This window comes from Microplitis mediator, chromosome 1 (genome assembly GCF_029852145.1).
Source record: "Microplitis mediator isolate UGA2020A chromosome 1, iyMicMedi2.1, whole genome shotgun sequence".
Taxonomy (NCBI): Eukaryota; Metazoa; Arthropoda; class Insecta; order Hymenoptera; family Braconidae; genus Microplitis; species Microplitis mediator.
In genome coordinates, this window is record NC_079969.1 from 21,982,281 (window position 1) to 22,005,747 (window position 23,467).

General features: G+C 29.3%; 2 protein-coding genes across 7 annotated transcripts in view; one reads left to right on the top strand and one right to left on the bottom strand.

Annotated features, from left to right (window-relative positions):
- Positions 1-23,467, top strand: part of LOC130664063 (FH1/FH2 domain-containing protein 3) — a 179,971-nt gene that overhangs the window by 49,473 nt on the left and 107,031 nt on the right. The gene's annotated exons all lie outside the window — the stretch shown is intronic.
- On the bottom strand, positions 14,765-23,185 carry LOC130664105 (A disintegrin and metalloproteinase with thrombospondin motifs like). Its single transcript, XM_057463870.1, has 10 exons — positions 23,100-23,185; positions 22,280-22,347; positions 22,019-22,210; positions 20,894-20,959; positions 17,743-17,797; positions 17,468-17,676; positions 16,923-17,059; positions 16,669-16,797; positions 16,360-16,503; positions 14,765-15,192 (listed from the first exon to the last, which is right to left on the bottom strand). The coding sequence occupies exons 2-10, from the start codon at positions 22,328-22,330 to the stop codon at positions 14,916-14,918; spliced, it is 1,260 nt and encodes a 419-aa protein (XP_057319853.1). The 5' UTR covers positions 22,331-22,347; positions 23,100-23,185; the 3' UTR covers positions 14,765-14,915.

Genomic DNA, 23,467 nt, shown 5'->3' on the forward strand with positions numbered 1-23,467 from the left:
AAATAGTTACAAACGATATATCTCGTCACTCGTATTTCCATATAAAAAAAATAAAATTTGTTAGGCCGTAAAGATCTTTGATAGGAAAACTCCGATAGGAGCTTGAGCTCGGATTCCAAAGATACTTATCCGAGTCGTGAGAAAAAAATAAAAATAGTAACGCGTGTTTTCTTCACCCTTGCCGAAAATTCATTTCTGTATACAAGATCCTTACAGACCGTATCACACTTGACTCGATCTCTGGAAAATTGGATACGTGATGCGACTTCCTGGAATTTAACCAAGTTTACGAGTGCGCGAAAGTAAGGGCCCATGTGGTTCACTGCATTGCTAAAATTTCCCACACTCTATTCTATACTTTGACTAATCCTTAAAATTCCTAATGAACAAAATATTTTTATTTATCTATTTACTTGAAATTTTTTTCAAGTTTAAATTTATCGGGGTCAGCTTTTCAGTAAATTACCCGTTGACTAAAGTTCAATAGATTTTATTTATTCTTTTGTCTTTATCTATTTATTTTATCTCTTATCCGGTATACAGAATAAGAAATAAAAATATAAATAAATAAAGGATAAAGGATGTAATGGAATAGAGTGAGACAAAAGTATTTTCTCAGTAATGCCGCGATTTATTTGCGGCCGGACGAAGCCCAACGATGTTGCCTCACTCGCGAGACGGAAGTCCTTTATTCGTATAACCCGGAGTAAAGTAGAAGACCCGAGTTGTACCGGTAGTAGTTGCTTAGTACTGTAGTTATATACTTAAACTAAATATATATATATATATATATATATATATATATATATATATATATATATAGTATCTTGGAAGGAAACTTGGCCTACGTTGGGCTCATCAACAACCCAAGACCACCTCAACCGCATTAAAATCTCAAGAGATTAATTCTTTGTTATTTCACATTACTATAGCCCGCAAGGGCTTGATAATATTTTATAAACTCTGAATTAACATTTAGCTACTTAATTTATTATTCTGTTGTATATTATTAAGGTGCAATGCAAACTATTTTTATTCTTCATCTTTCTCAGCTTCCTCAAGATTCAATTTCATTCCTCGTCCCAAGACACAATGCTTGAGGAAAAATCCACGAAAACCTTATACATTCCAGCTTCCGTCTCACCCCCGTCCATTTTATTTCTACACCTCAACCGCCTAAGTCGACTAGAGAATTTCTGGTATTTTCGTATAAAATCCTCGCCGCCGAGCGTGAAATTCACCGTCCGTTAAATCATAACGCCGATGCAAATTTTATTGTCTTTACTTGAGCGACATGATTATTTAAAACTAAATATTTTACTCTTATCTTAAATAATGCAAAAGAACTTTTGTAACTTATTTTTAGTTTACTTGTATTGCAGACATAGAAAAAAAAAAAGAAAAAAAAAATCGGATATTCGGATAATATTGCAGAGTTGAAGAGATAGAAAGCCACGTGTCTTTGAATTAATTAACTATATATATATATATATATATATATATATATATATATATATATATATATAAGTTGTTGAGAATCTGGGGTATCTGACTGTACTGCTTATGATGCTAATGTCGGCTCTTTACTTTGCATGACAATTACTTTAACAGGGGATGCTTCGCCCCTTTTTCCATGATTTTGAATTTTTTTTTCACACCGACATTTATTTACAGCGTAACCTTCACGCTTATATTTACATTTTCTTTAACTTTTTATATTTTTTATCTATAGAAATATATGACTGTCATTCTAGAACAGCATTTTGTGTGTTCGTTCTTCAAAATGATTTAGTATACACTAAAAAATAACTCTCTGGTTGTTACATCCCTTAATTATAATTTTAAAAGTCACTCATAATTGAATACCGTTTGCCATACACTGTAAAAAATTTCGGTGTAAAAATGGACCCGGAGAACTTTACACGGCCGCGTAGTGTAAAAGAATAGTGTACATTTTCCATCCGTGTAATTTTTTCATGGTGTAATCTACTTTTTTTTACACCATTTCGTGTTATTGTTGTGATTTTGATTAATGAGCAACAAACGATCATTGAATATTTTTAACTACTTAATCAATAACTACATTGATTTAATTTATATATTAAACCGAATTTGGTGTAATTTTCACACCAAAATTTTTATACCGAGACATTTATACTACACTGGGTTCTTAAAATTTTTTACAGTGTAAGAGTACATAAAAAAATTATTTTCCTCCATTTATTGTTATTTTGAAAGTGAAAAAATATTTTCTCCTGTCTTATCGATCATACGAATGCTATATTTTTGTACATCATTAAATTTAAAATTTTTTTAAAATACTTAAATTATTTTAGTTCTCACAATTATAGTTTATTTTTTTCTTTTTCTTTTTTTTTTTACTAGTTATTTAATGTCGCTGTACAACAACAAGGTCATGAGCGACTACATTATTTATATTGTTGTCAATATTTAGGTTCCAGCCTAACAGATAGCCCGACTAACAAACAGCAAAACCTAAATTGTTATTTTACACCCACATTTTTTGAGTTTATTGTTTAAAATCATTTAGAGTTAATGGAAAAAAATTATCTCGTTACAGCCCTTAATTATAATTTTGAACAGTCGCTCATAATTGAATACCACTTGACATATAAGTACATAAAAAATTCATTTTACTCCATTTATTGTTATTTTGAAAGTGAAAAAATATTTTCTCCTGTCTTATCGATCATACGAATACTATATTTTTGTACATAATTTTTTAAAAATACTTAAATTATTTTAGTTATTACAGTTATATTTTAAAATCCCTGAAACGTTATAAATTTTTAATTTATCGATTTGCGCCTTCAGACTTTTTTTAGCCCACGAAATTCTCTGCAAATTAATAATTTAACTTTTTTATGCGACGTCGAAATATCAGCAGCTAAAATATTTATTTCTGTATTTTAAATGGCGAATGTTATAAAATTATGAGCGACCTTTTGAAATCATAATTAGGGGCCAGAACGAAAGGAGAATTTTTTTTTTTAGTGTATACTAAATGATTTTGAAATTTAAGCACGAAAATAAAAATATAACTGCAGTACGACACACTTAAATATTAATATAAATATATAAGCAGGTATAAATTATTCCATTTTCCCTTATTTTCTTTTTTTTTTTTTTTAGTTATTCTTTTCTCAACTTTTGACAATCTTTCTTTATTCTCCTTGGGCATTAGTTTTTAATATAGTCCTCAAGGATATGAACGAAGAAAGAGAGAAAGCCAAAGAATATCCCAGTAGATGATGTAAAATTCATATCCACTTCCGTTCTTCACTTATATTCTTTTCATCGCGGTAAATTTTTCATTTATTCTATTCTCTTTAATCGAATACGATGACAAGAAATATGACCCGTCAGGTTCCCAGTCTGTGATTAATTTTAAATAACCTTGAAAATAAATTATTTTTTGTTCTATTGTTTAAAGTTAAGCAAAAGTATTGCAATAATTTGTCATACTCATATATATGTTATTATAAAGAGAAATAAAAAATAAATTATCAAGTACTCATATCAAGGAAGTTATTTACTTTCTATTTTATAAAAATGAAATATTAAAATAATAATAGTTGTATTTATAAAAATACAGTGCTATTATTTTCGGTTGAATAAAAACTGACAAAACTCTTAGATATTAATTGCTGACTTAGGAGACGTAAGGTGGCTATGAAAAAAGTTTATGAGAATTTTTCGACAACAATAACTGGCATTGTCCGGTAGTGATTTTTTTTTTAGATTCGATAATTTTGTCGATTTGTCTTATTGCTGATGGCGTATGAGAAATGTATAAGAAAGAAAAATAATAAATATATAGACTGCTAGATATCGCTCACGTTGACTATTACATATTAGAAACGGTTCCGGTCAAGTAATTCAATCGCTTTCACTTCTTCTAATAGAGACTAAATGCACACTGGCTATCAATCGACATGGAAATTCGCTCGACAAATTATTCCAAATAGAGTATATCGATATATTATTTTATCTATTACAAAGAAAATTTCATATTTTATTGTCTATTACATCATTTAATTATGTAGAATTAATACTTATTATTTTTATTTTAAATTATTCAATTTACAATCAAATTTGCCGCGAAAAATGGAAAATTTTTTTCTATTGCAACTTTTCATTTATTTCATTTGTAATATAAAATAAATATTTAATTAATTTTGTTAAATTTATTTAAGAAATCCCGAGTCGAAATATTAGACGTAAATTGAACGTTCTTAACGTTTTAAACGAAAATTGAACGTTTTGAACGTAAATTGAATGTTTTTAACGTTTTGAACGTAGATTGGAGTATCATAAATTGAAAACATTTATCATAAAACTAAAACTCATTTATACTTCCAATAAAAAAACATAAGCATATACCAAAAAATTTTTTTCATCGATTTTGTACTCCTGGATTATAATCACGTCAATTCCCTAAAATTTTGTCGTCCGCTTTTCTGGCACTGAAATAAAGAATTCGTATTTTGAAAAAAAATTTTTTTCAGTTTCATACTTCTATCTTTAACACTATATATATGTATATCTGTTCATATATTATTATATCAAGGTGATGAAAATTGTGATTACAAATATTGAAATAAATTAATTGATGTTATCATTAAACTAAAATCATAACTCACGAAATTACCAATTTTTTATGAACCAAAATACAAAAAAATCATTCGAATTACTTTCAGAACGTTAAAAACGTTCAATTTACGTTTAAAACGTTAAGAATGTTCAACTTACGTCTAATATTTCGACTCGGGATTACTTCTGACTTTTATTTCTATCGTTTAGAGGATGAAGACTTTCTTACTAGTAAGACTCAGGTTCGAATCCCGGTCACGTCAAATTTTGAAAAATTTCTAGATCAAATCATTTCTAATTCTTATAATCAGTGTAATACTTTTAGTCTATTATTTTGTTGATAAATAATTTTTTTTCACTAAAATAAAAAAAAGATTTAAATAGACAATAGCACAAGTCCCGAGTAAAAAGTTAACAATAATCCATATAAGCGGTACAATAAATAATAGACGTAAGATAAAATAAAAGGTGTACGTGAATGACTGATCAAGACAATGCACGATTCTATATAACTCTTAGGCGCTCCTCTAAACACAGACGTTATAAGCCAGACGGCAAGACGGTTGGACATTAGACGGGCAGACATTAGACGTTTTCGCGTTTCACGAAGCCTTTTCTTGCATTAGAGCTCGAGTGTGTCACAGCCAGCGGACATTAAACGCCAGACTCCATTAAGACAGCTAAACGTCTGGCGCATGTACCGCTATCGCTAAAGAGTAAATGTCGTATCCTACTCCCCGGCTACACTATCCACACATTTATATTTAACAATTTATAATACACACACCTATATACATATATTCATAATATATTATACATGTATAGGTTCTCTATCACGCGAGATCTATACACAATACCTCCCAGAGTGCAATCTACTTAATTAAGGACATAAGGCCTCAGTCGAAGTTCACACGCGTCCCACGCGTATTTTTTTTTTTTTTAAACTCATAACACCAAATAAATTTACCCATAACATTGTAATCTACTCTACTCTACTCAACTACTTTTATTACGATTGTCAAGTTTCACGCATTTTTTAATTTATAATGTCACAGAGAAAAGGGACAAGACGAACTCCATGAGGAAAAATTAGCTTATGAATTTTTTTTCTTAAAATCGTATAATGGAGCAACGGGACATTCAGAATTCAGAAAAATAATTTGAAATTGGAAATCAGGAATACAAATTTTCTAAACACTTTAATTAAAATTTTCATATTCGGTATGAAAAATAAATTTTTAATTAACGAAATGAAGCCAAATAATTAACTTGGGATTAATTAAACTTCATACAACATTTTTTAACAAGAAATTTCACCGAAATCGGGTTACAATAACATCGCTGCCGGTGTAAATATTCTTTATCGATGTTAAAAAAATTTCCTGGTGTTGAAAATATTTAACTTCGTGAATATTTTTACTTACTCGATCCCTAAAATTAAATAGAATTTTTATCAATTAATTAAATTATTGGCGCACTGAAAAAAAGAAATATTTGTCCCAAATAAATCAATTTATTTGTGGCTTTTTTTTGAATAATTTTTAATGACTAATAAATGTATTTGGTACAACAAAATATGACAGTTGATTCAAATAATTTTATAAGTTGACGGAAATATGTAATTTATTTGTGGTAAGCAATCGATATATTTGTGGTAAAGATATTAAATTTGTGACAAATAACCTACAATTCGGCGATACTATACATATATTTGAAGCCCATATTTATTTGCAGCAATTAGATCATTTATTTACCACAAATAAATACTTAATTCACGCAATTAAATTGCTCAATTATATCTTTCTCACAAATATTAAATATTTATTTGGCCATATCCAAATATACGATATCTTTGGCTCGAATAAATCTTTTTTTCAGTCGCGATTGAAATGGTGGGTGTAAAATTATGTAATTTTTAAATAAATTATAAGTACATAGCAAAAATGAAAATTTCTCCAGATAATATTCATTAAACTTTTATATTTTTTTATATGTACTACATTTTTTCTACTTTCTATCCGTGGAATTTTTTTTTACACCAATTTAACATTGCCTACACAGATGTTATTTCATTTAAACACCGCGTGGTGTTTACTTGAGTCGATTTTTAACACCGCTCTTTGTATAGTGTAACATAAAACACTAACAGTAATTATTAACTGTATTACTTTTTCTTATTATTTTATATTTAATATATTTCTTAAACCATTCAGCAATAAAGTACAAGTGGAAATTACATTTCCGGTCATTATACATTTTTTTTTTTTTTTTTTTTTCACCAAGACGTTAAATATATTGTTGTTATTATTATTGTTGTTGCATTATTACAGCAGATATGGAAAAGAATTTATAAGGTCTTTGATCCCAAGATTCGTTACGAGCGATTGAGTCGCATCCCGTTCCGTAAGGTCGACCGTAACGTCCTAGATGTATTAAATTATGTGTTTATATATATATATATATATATATATATATATATATATATATATATATATATATATATATATATATATCTAATATGATAGTATAAATGTATACATAATAGTTTAGTAAAGTTAAAAGTACCTTGAACTAAATGCGTAGTCTCTCTTCCAGTTCGAGGGTCAAACTGCACTTCTTTGAAAAGTTGCCAACAATTAGGACTTAACAAATCCTATGAACTACTACACAGTTTGCAATAGACTAAGTGTTAGTTGTATTGCGGTGTTGCTTACAAGAGTTTATTGATTGTTATACACACTTTGAGTTAACTGTTAACTCAATTGTTGGTTGTTTAACTTAAGTAATTTCGATGCAGTTCGTTGCGTGGCTATTATTGTTTTTTTTTTTTTTTTTTTTTTTTGTATTTTTTATTTTAACCTTTTGGCTCAATATTTTATAAAATCATTTTACGTTATTCTCTCTCAGCTGCAATCACTGTTAAATCACGTGTGAATATTTTTACGGAAGTGATAGAATAGCGCGTCAAATTTTTTACTCGCAGGATTTACACTATCACATTTTTTTTGTAAAACACGACAAAAAAAAATAAAGTTTTATATTGATAAAAACCATTAGCTGTAAATTTACATTATAAAATATGAAATAAATTCAAGTTAACTAAAATAAAAGTTATTGAATTTCAAAAATTAATTTAAATTGAATTTTATATATTCTCTTTGATCTAACGAGAGCAATCTCAAAGTTTTGGTAATTAAATTTTAAAACTTATTTTTTATCACAGACTTACTTTTAATTACAATGAGAAAATCATTGGAAAACTTTTGTTATTAATAATTTTTAATAATTACATTTTGTAACTTTTTTAGTTTTTTTAATCCAATATAATTTATTTTAAAATTATTATTACTTTTTTAAAGTAAAAAATGATATTTTTCATGTCGTAATATAAATCAAATTGTAAGAAAGTAACAAACTATTGTTATTTACAACATTCTTTTTATACTATTCCGTCTATGATTCTATTACCGGTAATAAAATTTCACTCTGTTCCGACGCAGCTACATATATATCCGTCTATATATATATAAATAAAAGTTGTAAACTTTGATAGTATATAGAGTATAAAGTTGACTTTAGTGTATAACACAGTAGCTTTCGCGCATCAATTTAATCGCGAAAGATAATTTATAAAACTGCTACCGCAATTTCCTCTGGGCGTCATTTACTAACCACAGCATTAATCTGCTCCCTTGAAAAGTTTTACCGTCTTCGTTCGTTTGGCTCTTCTGTCAAGTTCGCTGATTAATACTAGAGCTCTCTTGATCTACCCTAATACCAACAGACATTCGTTCACTCCTGGGTTCGTAGTTTCGTACGTACGTTCATCTGCTACATCCACTTGATGCATTTAATATTTTATCTATGTATACATATATATCAATTATATACCTTAATCTAGTCATACATCATCCGCGAACGTTATTTAATTATTTATTTATTTATGAATTCATAAATCTTTGCTGTACTCACTGACATCCATTTTATTTTATTACACAAAAAATAATATCTGGGATAAAATTTTGACATGAGCTGTAATGATATATCATTAAATTAAAAATTTAGGGCAATTTAATGCCGGCTTTATTAATTAATTTTTTTTTTCGCGAGTAAGAATGAAATGTCAAGTGTCAGATTTAATTATTGATGTGAAAAAAGAAATGTCGGCTGATAGAATTCATGTCTGAGTTAATTATTTAATCTATTCGATGTTACAATAATTGTAAATTAATTTTGACATGACATGTAGTTTAAGTATTTAAATATTTTTATAAATCATGACACATGATTTTTTCAATGAAAATTTAAATTTAAGTTTTACTAAAAGTTGCACATGAATTTTCATATTTTTTTAATTTTATTCAAAATATAAAAAAATTAATTTTATTTAGTTTTTGATAGTGACCCATTTTACCCAAAAAATAAATATTTTTTCTCTAAATAAAACGGCTCTATTTTGTCCTGTTTTTTTTGTTATAAAATTTAAAATTAATTTTTGTATAAAAACTATGAATTACCGCGAATTTAAATGAAAATTATTTTCCCGCCAAATTTAAAAATATTTAAAATGACATTTAAATTTTATTTATAACAAAAGCCAATTTTTCAAGTGTTTCATTATGGGTACTTGGAATTTTGAATAAAAACGTCATATAAAAGTAAAATAAAAAATGAACAAAATAAATCCGAGACAAGTAAAAAAAGTATTGTACTTTGATTTATGAACAATGGAGCCAGCAATTACGTTAAATTATTCTCGAGTGGCATAGAGTTAATTGGCACACGAGATTACGGCGGTCGTCTGACATCCTGAGTCCGTAGAGCGAGAAAACACGATATAATACCAACAGAAGTGTAGGTGGAGATAAAAAAATAAAATGAGCGCGAGATACGAAAGGAGGAAAAAATTTTATAATTTAACAGCTCAATTTTCGTGCTTCGAGTAACTGCAAGTCGTTGAAGTAAACGGAGGGTAACACCGTAGTGGTGCTGCTGGTTCTGTGTCGAGTTGTCATATATAGTGAAAAATAGTGAGAACGTGTGACAATGAGAGTAGAGGCACTTGAGACAGGACAAGGACCAGATGATATAGAGAGGTCATACTTTTTAACAATAACGTCTGACACGTTTTAAATTTTTTCTTCACTTTCTTTACTTCTGCGTTTTATGCTCCCCATTTTTATTTATTTCTTAACATTATAGTATTGTCGTCAGGTTGGCTGCCTTCCTTGATCTCCACGCCAGATAATAATTACTCGCTCATTAGCATACAAACAAGTTTTTATTTTTTATTTTTATTTCAATATTACTGCCGATTCATTCATTAAAGAATCGATTACGTGGTTATAGGATAGGAAGAGTGAAAGTACAATACTATGTTTTAGCAATAAAAAAAATATATATGTATATATGTAAAGGTGTGTAAATGTATGATGGAGTCTCAAGTATAATTAACGTATTCAGCAGGATACTCAAGTATCCTCAAGAATGTCACGGTGGCCAGGTCCACTACATTTTAAAAACGTGGGCGAGAAATCGAGGACAATAATTCAACGACTCTTATATGTTCTAGCGAATATGTATATATATATACATGAAATAATATGTGAATAAACCCACTCGTGTGTAAAATTTTTTTCTTTATTGTTGCTTTTACTCTTTTGCCTCATTGCCAATAGATGACAAGTCCCATTCAATTGTCATGACTAATCATTAAAAGAAAGATATATTATATACGTATATTCAGATTTTTAAATTCTTATTTATTTTCTTTTTGTCAAGTGTTAGTAAAAACAAAAGTATTTTTAAATATTTTTCACGCAAATTTTTTTTTTTTAAATTTAAACTCTCCCCGTGTAAAAAAAAATTTCGTTCATACTGAATTTAGATCTGAATTTCATGATGAAACTCAGATCGTGACACAAATATGACTTTTATCATGAATTTACTCCAACTTTTCGTCTAGTAAATCAGTATCAATTATAAAATTAATTTATTACGTCTTTGAATTGGACTTGAGATGACTTCGATAGAAACTTGACTGAATTTTTACTGAATTGAATCTTTTGTCAAATTTATCGATTCAGAAATTACCAATAATCTTCTTTTATCAAGTACTTGAGTTACGTAAATCAGTTTCGATTCTAAAATTAATTTAGTGAATGAACTTCGGATCACTTGGATTGAAATTTTACTGAGTCGTAATTTTGACGTGATTAAAGTTCTTGATACAAATTCATGATGAAAGTCATATTTGTGTCACGATCTGAGTTTCGAGACTAAATTTATATCTAAATTCATTGTGAACAATAATTTTTTTACACGGGTCTAAACATGAATTAGTGAAATTTTCATTAATTACGTTAGTGAAGCAGTATTCACTTCATAATCAGTGTATTTCAACAATAAATTAGTGAATCTTCACTAATAAATTTAGATCTATAATTTTCACTAGCAAATTAATGATTTTCACTAATGATCTAGCGATATTTTCATAATTTCCACAAGTGAAGCTGTTATGCACTTCTTAATTTGTGAATTTTACAATTTCACTAGTCACATTAATGATTTTCACTAATGATCTAGCGAAATATTTACAACTTCCACAAGTGAAGCTGTTACGCACTTTTTAATTTGTGAATTTCACTATTTCACTAGTCAAATTCCACTATTAATATCGATGTTACCCCTGATTAAAAGAAACAATTCAAATCGATTCAAAACAATTAAAAAAAAAAATTTTTTTATCGTTTTAAATACTCTTGAATCGACTTAATCGACATAATTTTTCAAGTGCAAATGAAAATGAATCGTTTTTAAACCATAAGAAAAACCTTTGGAGAGAAAAGAATCATATAGAGGAGAGGAAAGTCACCAGTGCTAGGCAGCAGCAGCGGGAGTAGTTCGGTCCTTGCCACGAGATCGCGCCTACCACTTGTAGTGTCCCTGGTAAGAAACTTATTTTAGAAGTACACTTATCCAAAAAATTAAAGGAACAAGAAAATTTTATAAATTTTTTAGTGATTTTTGGAAGGCCGTATTTTGGTGAAAAATGATCGCATCGAAAAAATAAAAAAAGCAAATTGAAGCTTGAAATCTCTAGTTTGAAGATCTTCCAGCAAAATATTTTTTTGAGCCACGGTTTTTGCGGAATCATAAGAAAAAAGTCGAGACAAAATTTTTCTAAATTTTTTAGTTTTGTTTTTTAGGTCTACGGGGCCGGGAAAAATTTTTTCAAAAAAACGAATTCATGGCTTGTTTAGGAAATTTATTCAGCTACAATTTGCTTTTTTTTGTTTCTCTGTACGACAATTTGCTGCTGAGATATCAGCCTTTAAATGAAAAAGGAGCCTTTTGTCTTTGATTATTGATATCTCAGCAAGTAATGGTCACACAGTAATTTAAAGGGCAGTTTAATAAACTTTAATAAATTCCCTACAAGCTACATTTTCGATTTTTTCAAAAAAAAATTTTTTTTCATCCTTGATATCCATTTGAAAAACCCACAAAAAATGGCCATTTTCTGGTTTTTTAGTCAACTCATCGCTACTCTGCAAATATTGATAAAAAAAATAATGTTGCCAGGTAATTTTACAGCTTAATGTACCCCCAAAAACCCTGGAAATTTTCAGATTGATCCATTGAACCGTTTGTCCGGTCCGATTGCTCAAAGTTTTGCAAAACAATTAAAGGAACAAGTTTTGTTCCTTAAATTGTGTAATCATTACCAAAATGAAAAAATTAATTTTTTTCGGATTTTCTTCCATTTTTGCGTTAGTTATTCAGTAAATGTAAGGTCAAGAGGAAAAAAAAAAATTTTCCAAAAAACGAAAAAAAAAATAACCCCCCGAATGAAACGTAAAAAAAAAAAAATGTAAAAAAATTCTTGTTTGGTCTCGTTTTTTGGAAAATTTTTTTTTTTCCTCTTGACCTTACATTTACTGAATAACTAACGCAAAAATGGAAGAAAATCCGAAAAAAATTAATTTTTTCATTTTGGTAATGATTACACAATTTAAGGAACAAAACTTGTTCCTTTAATTGTTTTGCAAAACTTTGAGCAATCGGACCGGACAAACGGTTCAATGGATCAATCTGAAAATTTCCAGGGTTTTTGGGGGTACATTAAGCTGTAAAATTACCTGGCAACATTATTTTTTTTATCAATGTTTGCAGAGTAGCGATGAGTTGACTAAAAAACCAGAAAATGGCCATTTTTTGTGGGTTTTTCAAATGGATATCAAGGATGAAAAAAAATTTTTTTTTGAAAAAATCGAAAATGTAGCTTGTAGGGAATTTATTTAAGTTTATTAAACTGCCCTTTAAATTACTGTGTGACCATTACTTGCTGAGATATCAATAATCAAAGACAAAAGGCTCCTTTTTCATTTAAAGGCTGATATCTCAGCAGCAAATTGTCGTACAGAGAAACAAAAAAAAGCAAATTGTAGCTGAATAAATTTCCTAAACGAGCCATGAATTCGTTTTTTTGAAAAAATTTTTCCCGGCCCCGTAGACCTAAAAAACAAAACTAAAAAATTTAGAAAAATTTTGTCTCGACTTTTTTCTTATGATTCCGCAAAAACCGTGGCTCAAAAAAATATTTTGCTGGAAGATCTTCAAACTAGAGATTTCAAGCTTCAATTTGCTTTTTTTATTTTTTCGATGCGATCATTTTTCACCAAAATACGGCCTTCCAAAAATCACTAAAAAATTTATAAAATTTTCTTGTTCCTTTAATTTTTTGGATAAGTGTATTATATTTCGAATTGGAAACAATTCTGACACAAGTACTACTCTGTCATTTGACAGAGTAATAAGTGCCGTTTTTGGTAGTAATATAGTATATCTTATATAACTTTATGACAAATAGTAATTATTATTTGTCAGATCCAATACGATTCGATCTTTCAAATTATATTGTTTTTTCTATTATATTTTTGTCACTAAAATTTTTATGCCGTCGTACTAATTTAACAAGTTAGTGTTACTAATCCAAATAGTACTTTACACTACTTAAATCTGTGCAACAGTCATACTTTATGTTCGGTGAATTTAACTTACTAAATTAGTGGTTTGATTTCTCTACTTTGAGACTTGACATTCACTTATCGAATCAGTGGATTCAAATATTAACTTATCAAATCAGTGAATTCTAATATTCACATATTCATTTAGTGAATAGTCACTAATTCTGCCTGGTACGATTGTAGCATTGAAAAAAAAGCGATTATTCACTTACAATTAGTGAAAAATCACTAATTCATGTTTAGACAGTTTTTTACTTGAGTAAATTCCCGGGTCAGAAAAATTATTTTATTTTTTGACTTTTTTGTCTTGCTTTTGACTTAATTAACTTAATTTTGACTGCTATTTTTAACTTCCCGATCCAGTTGAATCTAATCGGATCACATGATATATGATCAAATTTTGAATTTGAATCTTATTGTATCAAAAAATTTTTTGTCAGATTTAAAAATATCTGTTTAATTTTTTCTGATACAAATGAATCATGTGTGCTTATCTATGGATCATATATTGAAATTTAAAATTAGTCTTATATGAAAACTATTTTATTAATAATATGTGCCTATATATGAAGCAAAGATAAAAATTGTCGATTTATGAAGCACATATTGATCATATATGGTCATGTATGATTCATTTTTCACAGATTTTCTTGATATCTGTTTAAATTTCCTCGTATATGTTCAGATTTTAGGTGTCGTATGTTCATATCTGAGCATAAATGGAAAATAATTATCAGTTGTTATTATAGGTGGTAAGACATGTTTTGATGAGATATAATCAGGGCCTAATTCGATGTCCGGTCAGATATCATTTGATCTGACCAAATCTGACATTTCGTCAGATCTAAGCTTTTCCTCGTGAATGCATGCGATCTAAAGACTATTTTATGAAATTTACATGGCCAGTTTGTGAAATTACATTTCAAATTCCGAAACTGTGAGCGACGGAGTGGACACGCATTGCAATTAAATCTATATTCACTCAAAATCACACTCGATTTTTACAGTGTCTGGATATCATGAGGTAATTTGGGTTATCAATTTTATTTAATATCTGCTTTGTATTAATCCTAAAATTCATTAAAAATAAGTATATTGACAAATGAATACAAATCGGTGTATAATTTCAAAAAGAATTTTATTAAGTACGATTCAAATCATTGGCATTAATTTAAACCAATCCATTTTTAAAAATAGTGATAATTTACAATTTTTTAATATTGTTAATATTGTCGCGTATTTTTTGTTGAAAATTTGAAGTACTTGAGTCATTTATGAGATTTTCACACATTTTCTAAGAAGACAGATTTTACCTTGGCCACAGTAAGACCCGTCGATTGGCCCATATACCCACGTACGCTTGTAGTTAGGGTCAACATTACTTGGCGTTGCCTGACAAGTGAGTGTTTTGCAATTACCCTCTTCATTCATAGCTTTTGTGTTGTCTCCACTTCTGCGAATACACTGTTCATCTAAATCCGTCAATTTTCCAGGTAATATTCTCGGAACCGCCGCACCTTGCATATCGAATTTGTTATATAAATTTTTACTGTAAAAATAAAAAATGAATTATTAAATGTGGTGTTCTATTGGCTAATTGTTAAATAAATCAGTAATCAGTAAACATCACTATGGATTAGGGTGTGTCATTGTAAGGCTATATTTTTCTTTTACTGCTATACCAGAGAATCTGGTAGTATGTAGAAAATAAAAAATTATGCCGCTGGGCTAAAGGGTCTAAGTTTAATAGCGGCTTAGCTCATCAAAAAATTCGATTTCCCATTTAAATAACACGGGAAATTTTTTTTTTTAACTTTGAGTATTTTAAACTCGTTAACAAATCAATAGATCGAATTGACTAATACATATTTTCGTAGGAAATTGAATGCTCTACAAAAGAGGTCTCTTATCATTTTTCGATCAATCCATCTGTTCTAAAGTTATTAGAGCTCGGTCAAGTTATAGTAAATTTCGAGATCTTTTTCCTTTTCCGGCAAAACTATCAGACTTATTATAAAATGTTGTAGGGTCTTTTTGTTAACAATTTTATTTTCTACAAATTATTATCAGTAAAATTTTTTTTAAATTCCGCATTGTTTTCTAATTACTTTCATTTTCATTCCAAGCTCTTAAAAAAGTAGTATTCTGATCGATTTCAAGAGCTCGACATTGAAATGAGCTTGGAATTAAAATGAAAATAACTAGAAAACAATGCAGAATTTGAAAAAACTTTACTGGCAATAATTTGTAGAGAATAAAATTGTCAACAAAAAAGACCCTATAACATTTTATGATAAGTCTGATAGTTTTGCCGAAAAAGTAATAAGATCTTGAAATTTACTATAACTTGACTTCGCGCTCTAATAACTTTAGAACAGATGGATTGATCGAAAAGTGATAATAGACCTTTTTTGTAGAGCGTTCAATTTCCTACAAAAATATGTGTGAGTCAATTCGATTTATTGATTTGTTAACGAGTTAAAAATACTCAAAGTTAAAAAAAAAAATTTCCCGTGTTATTTAAATGGGAAATCGAATTTTTTGATGAGCTAAGCCGCTATTGAACTTAGACCCTTTAGCCCAGCGGCATAATTTTTTATTTTCTATATACTACCAGATTTTCTGGTATAACAGTAAAAAAAACATATAGCCTTAAAATGACACACCCTACTATGGATACTATATTTATGAAACTAAAAAATTACAAAAAGTTTACTTTTCCAATTCTTCAGTTAATTGATCTAAAGAGCAGTTTGACCATTCAGAGAATTTAGGTCCTACATAATCGCTGGTTGCCATAATGGCATAATCACTTTCTGGACATTTTGTATTTTGCGTGCCATCATGATCAATACCAAGCCTGAAGTTAACAAGTGAAAAAAAATTTTTTTAAATTCAAGTTTCTAACTAAACAAATAATTGTAGATAGAAATTTTAGCCAAGTCGAGCATGACTAAGTAAAAAAATGACTAATTGAGCATAAAATACTTAAGATATATTTATTAAAATGTGGTGTTATACGAACAGATGTCCTACTTCATGAGCCATAACACGAATACTCATAAAATGTCCCCAATCGCGAACAACACATGACAAAGGTTTTCCTAAACCTGCCAAGCCTGCCACCCATTCTGTGTCAGTGTACAATTCATTGCTTTGATACAAAAAAAATTTAATTATATTCAATTATTAAGTTGAACATTAGACAAATAAAATCATTTTGGTAAAAAAAATAGTATCGATTAAAAATTAAAAAGTACATGATTTTGATAAACTTACGATATCAGTAAAGCAATCATATCGTAACTATCAATTGGAAAATGGTTGTCATTCAACAACCTCCTCGCTTGGCTCATTAAGTCACCACCATGAATTTTATCCGGTGCGAAGTGAAATTTTGGATAGAAAGTTGGGCACTGTTAAAAAAAACAAAATATTTATTTAACTAATTTGTGACAAACAAAAAAACTAAACTGTTTGTTACGTATTGAGTTTACAGTTAAAAAAACGAATGCTCAATAGTGACTTGTGTAACAAGTAGACTAAATTAATCACTAATTGAGAAGCGCAATGTTTTCAGCACAAATTGGAGGTGCACATGCATGAGCATCAACGAACGTTTAGTGTGCACTGAAAATGAGTGCTAAAATCATTCTAATTGACGGCTAATGATTTAGTCTAAGTGCTGCACACATATAATGCCGATTTGACACGATGTATAAAATACTATTATTAATCAAGAAACAAAAAACATTCGATAAACGTATGCCTATTTTTATGTGATTGGGACGATTCGAATTTGTTTATTTTTAAAAAAATGTTACCTCAACTATTAGAATCGCTGGAATATTGATTCTAATTTTTGGACTCTCAATATTTCGAAACATTAAGTCGACGCCATTCCAATATGCTAAAGTATATAATATAATTTCACGTATGTCATATCCCACATTTTTAAATAATTCATTGTCAACAATTACAATAATCCTAGGATATATTATAGTAGGATATGATGATGCCATCTGAATTGGTGCTGCCAAGTTGAATAATTGATAATTATCATATTATTATTTATTATTAATTCAAATTAACAACTTACGTAATTTAGTCGATCCCCTGTTTATGTCGTCAGGATTTTGATTTACATTTACAAACTGAAAAAAAAATTTATTTGAGCCAAAGATATCGTATATTTGGATATGGCTAAATAAATATTTAATTGTGAAAAAGATATAATATAGTTGAGTAGTTTGATTGCGTGAAATAAGTGATTTATTTGTGGTAAAGAAATGATCCAATTGCTACAAATAAATAAGGGCTGCAAATATATGTATAGTACCGCGAAATTTTAGGTTATTTATCACAAATTTAATGTCTTGACCACAAATACATCAAACATTTACCATAAATAAATTATATACTTCCGTCAAATTATAAAATTATTTGAATCAACTGTCATATTTTGTTGTACCAAATATATTTATTTGTCATTAAGAAATATTCAAAAAAAGCCACAACTAAATTGATTTATTTGGGACAAATATTTCTTTTTTTCAGTGCAGTGTTCTGAATAATTAAAAATGAAGTACTTTAACCAAAATTGCATAGTATTTGAAAATTCTTGTAAAATATTTTGGGTGTTTATTTTAAAAAAGAAAGTCTAAACAGAACAGGACTTTATGAAAATGTTGAGAATAAATTTATGAGTTAATTTTCAGAGTGCAAAAATTCAAACTTACGAGTTATTTTTATCGAAGCAATTATTCATATTCGATTCGATTGCTATCTGCACGACCCTAGTTAGTATAAGTTTTGTTAAAAATTGAAAAAAAATACTTTTCTTAATTCATGGTAAGATAGCACGTCTTTGATCGGTTAAAAACGACACTACAAAGAATAAATATCGCGAACAATGTTCACATTGTTCATGAAAAATGTGACAAATCTACACTTTTTATACACATTAGGGTGGCGCAAAAAAAAAACCGACTATTTTTATTTTTTCGATCTCGCATGAAGATTTGTTGGTTAAAGATGTTTTAAGAAGCCTCTTCAAAAATCAGCTCGATAAAAAATTTTCAAAAGGTCGCTCACGAATTTAGAAAATATTAAAAATGATCGAAATTCGGATTTTTATTCCTAAATTTTTTCTTTCTCATGGCAGCAATAGTTGATATTTGTAAAATCATGACTACGTTGAAAATTTGAACCCAAAATTTAAATATTTAAACGGTGCTCAAGAATTTAGAATATTAACTGATAATATGTAACTACCCTTGTAGGAAAAAAAATATTGACAACGGGGCCAGTCTTGGCACAATACTGGGCTACCGAGGCTCGGCCTCCCAAGGTTGGTCCGAGATCCGACCAACGTTCAAGTGACAAGCCTTGGTTTGCCAGTCTTGGGCCAAGATTCAGCCAATGCTCAAGTGACAAGCCTTGGTTTGCTAGTCTTGGGCCAATGTTCAGCCAATACTCAAGTGACAAGCCTTGGTTTGCCAGTCTTGGGACAAGGTTCAGCCAATGCTCAAGTGACAAGCCTTGGCTTGCCAGTCTTGGGACAAGGTTCAGCCAATGCTCAAGTGACAAGCCTTGGCTTGCCAGTCTTGGGACAAGGTTCAGCCAATGCTCAAGTGACAAGCCTTGGTTTGCCAGTCTTGGGACAAGGTTCAGCCATTATACAAGTGACAAGCCTTAGTTTACCAGTCTAAATAACAAATGGTACCTAAAAACCCCTGGCTTCTGTGAATAGCGTAACAGCCTAGTGGATAAGACGCTTACCTAGCAGTCATGAAGGACCAGGTTCGAGACCCAGCAAATGCAAAAAATAAATTAGTTTCATCGATCCACCTGATTTCTCTGTGTACAAATTTATTTCCATATGTTACCATCCCGCACATGTCTACTAATATTTTTTTTTTTCTAATTTATTTTTAATAAGCATAGGTGCTTATTTAGCAACAGTCTTGGCACAACACTGGCTCTCGATATTGGGCCAATACTTAGATGCAGTCTTGGCACAACACTGTCACTCAAGCTTGGCTGGGTGTTATCATTTCGATGCTTAGACAGACTTGGGCCAAGCTTAGATTTCAAGCTTTCCCCAGAGTTAATAAGTCTTGCGCCAAGCCTCGGCCAAGCTTGGGCCTATTGTTTCTTCCTATATGGGTAATAGTTTGAATTAGTTTTTTTATTTTTTTATAACTCAATTATTGTCATTTCAGTAACATATAACTTTTGCATAACCAAAACTATACAGGACAGTCTTGAACAATAAAAATTTGAATAAGCGAAAAAACTTACAAATTGAATTAAAAAATAAAAAGAAATGTAAATAACTCATTATTTCTATTTCTCGGCTTCGCCTCGGCTTTCATATCACATCCGCCAGAAAATTCAACTTTCTGGCCGGGGGTCGTATACTATTTTTCTTGTTCCCCAGCCGAAAGTACGTTGAATCAATTGACATTGCATGGCGATGCCGAGCGGTGAAGGTGGGGGGGGGGGGGGCGCCCGACTTTTGCAAAACTGAGGCGAAGCCGAAGTTTTTGCTGGTCAGGGCGGGCATCAAAAACATTAAATAATTGAAAAAGAAAATTATAGATTTAATTTTAGTTGAAACTAGGTATTTTATTTCTCTATTTAGTAATATACTATAGACTTCTTTACGAGCTCAAACATTAACTACAATAATACACAGTAGTAAGAATATATTATCATCTCTCGTATATTTTCTTACTTTTTCTCTTACTTTATGTGTTATTTTCTTTACTGATAACAAATTTTTAGCCACAAGACTTTTCAAATTTCATTAAAATTTATGGTTATGATATGATAAATAAATAGACAGGTGCATCCGTGACTATTTTGACACATGCGCTGTCGTGTATTTGTCAGATATTTTTTCATTTTAATAATTGGAAAATATAAAATAAAATGTCCTATGAATAAAGAATAAAAAAAGATGCACATGTAAAGAATTAAAAAATCTGTATGTGCATTTGTTTTAATTTTGACTTTTTTAATTCTTAAATAATTTATTTGTTATTGAAAAATCTCTGTATATTTGCTACATAACCGAGTCATACTAAATAAGCGCACTCTAGTGACAGCTCTCTGCATTACGAGCCGGCCACAAAAGAGGCTCTTTCTGAAGTGTAATGCGACCAGGAAGACCGTACTTTCGGCTTGGGGACCAAGAAAAAATAATTAATCGAGTTTTTGATACATCCTAATATATGTATAATTACCTGTGCTTGATGAGATAACGCAAAAGATTTATGTTGACGCAAGTACGCAAGAGCTTCTTTCATGGCCTAAATTAAATCAATTAAAAATTATTATTAATGTAAATCTTCGATCATTAGTAATGATTCATTCATTACAGCGTGAAAAATCAAGAGAGAATCCGGAGTGAATAGGGATTTTTTTTAGCGGAGTGATTTTGGAGTAACGCGAATTATATTTTAATCCACATTCACTCTTGTACGGAGTTTCAATAACTAAATTTGAATTTAATAGAAATAACTGTTGATGAGAAACATAATTATTCCAATGATTAATTGATTGAAGTATTAATAATTAAACATAAAATATAGTGACATAGTTTTTATAGGCATATTTTATATTTCAGTACAATAAAAAATGTTTCTTTGTGGTATACAAACAGAAGAAAAGAATTTCTTGGCGCAAGATTTTTTATGTATTATAAATTGAAATCAAAATTTTTCTAAGGACGAGAAAAATTTTTTTTTGGCTCTAAGAAAATTCATTCTCGTTCCAAGAAATTTTTAGTTTTCAATTCGTCATACGAAAAATTTCTCGAGGCGAGTAAAAATTTGTTTGGGACAAGTAAAAATTTGTTGCATCAAGAAATTCTCTTTTCTGTGTAATATGGTTGATGTAAATTATATGACAGTTTATCACTTAAGAAAATTATATTCACGATAAAAAAGGAAAAGTCTATTTCTTTAACTTCACAAGCATTAAAATTCTCATTATTAGCTGTTCGTAATTTTCTAAAATTATTTCGAGTTAATATATGAAAAGCGAGTTCGTAATTATTTCGGTACTTAGTTTTAATGTCAAAATATAGAAGACAATCTCGCTATGTGTTAGTAATTTTTTTATGATTGATATTTTCCAAAACTCCCCTTTAGAGTGAAAGTCACTCCGAGAGATTTGAATAAATGAAAAGTTACCACTCTGCAATTACTCCTCTTTCACTCCAAAAGGGGGTGAATAAATAAAAAGTTATTCACTCCCCGTTAACTCCGGATCCACTACTTGTTTACTTCGGATACACTTTGCGTTCCCTTCGGGAATTTTTTACAGTGTAATCCAGTTTATTTAATAATTGTTTACCAAATACTCACTCTATTAAGCTTAGTACTAACAAAGTTATTAACATTATTTGGATCTTCTCTTACAATATAAACAGGAGTATTTTCCGTTGCTAAAACTCCATCAGAAGGATTAAGCCATGACTCAATGTCATCGACAGGAAATTTCATTTGAGTAGCATGTTTTCTATTAACATTATTTACTTGGGCTTCAGATAAATAAACCTTCAAAATTTCATAAATTTTAATACTACATACTGTTTCTTTATGGATTTCATTAATAATTATAATTACCTTTTGCAACAGAACTTCAAGAACTGCACAGAGAATAAATATTGCGTTCATAATTTCTAGTAACGATCCTAAAAAATATGATTGCGACAGGTAAATTATATGTAATGTTCGGAATCGCTTCGGACTATTTTTAAGAATATGTCGAGTTTCTTCACAATCAAAACTAATTCACTTTTAAGATTAATCAATCAAACAGATTATGAGTAATTCAAAAATTTCAGAGCTACTTGACTAAATCGGTAAATTTTTGTTAGAGACATTGTGAATAAAGTATTTGAAAAATAACTTTATATTCTTTTTTCTTCGCTTAATCTCCAATCAACTCGTCATACAAGTTTGAAATTATTGTCAAATTTCCTTAAATAATTCTTTCAATTGCTCCAACAATAATCTTAATTTGCTTAACAGTTGCCAAAATATTGTGATCAATATACCAAAAAATTACCGTTTGTTTATTTTATCAAATATCTCAAAAATTTCTGATCTAAATCATCTCTCAATCAAATCGGATTCATATTTTAATAAATTCATGTAATTGCAAATATTATTTTTTAAATTGCTTTGTTCTGATTAAAAAAAATTTTTTTTTTAATCGATTTCTTTTTAGTAAATCAATAGACCCCATAATTTTTACAGAAACAAGAAAAAATAATTGTGAGCTTTAAAATACAGAAAAATTTAAGATTCTACAACGGAGTCAACGTTTCCCCATATTTTTGAGCTCAAAAATATGCAAAATGTTTTCTCAGGACTTATATCAAATTTTAATAAACTATGAAAATTCACACAATAAAAAAAATAAAATACGCTGATGACTTACAATATATTTATGGAGCAGTGTTTCAATCTCGAACATTCATGTATAACTGTAGGTTCAACTAAATTCATGTCATTTTATTCTTACTCTTATCAGGGTAATTACGTTTTGATGTGTTGTATGACTCAAAACGAACCTCTTCAAGCTTTTTTACGTAATGTGCATTTATCTATAATTTTACTGTCTTCGGACACGTATACCATGGTAGAAAACTAATTTAACATTTCTAACTTCCCGTTGAGATATATGAAGATTTTCAAAATATTCCGGAAGTTATTGTTCTTACCCCGCTTTATAAAAGTCGAATTTTCATCAGATTTCGACGTTTAAAGATCCTAGGTAGTTATTCTGACCATTTTCAAAGTGATCCG

What these genes read in the sequence shown, in the direction of transcription:
- LOC130664105 (XM_057463870.1), bottom strand. Translation starts at nt 22,330, where the DNA reads ATGAACGCAATATTTATTCTCTGTGCAGTTCTTGAAGTTCTGTTGCAA. An exon ending in CGTTATCTCATCAAGCACAG is followed by an intron (nt 17,798 to 20,893) that starts GTAATTATACAT and finishes TTTTTTTTTCAG; the next exon opens with TTTGTAAATGTAAATCAAAA. An exon ending in GCTCATGAAGTAGGACATCT is followed by an intron (nt 16,504 to 16,668) that starts GTTCGTATAACA and finishes TGTTAACTTCAG; the next exon opens with GCTTGGTATTGATCATGATG.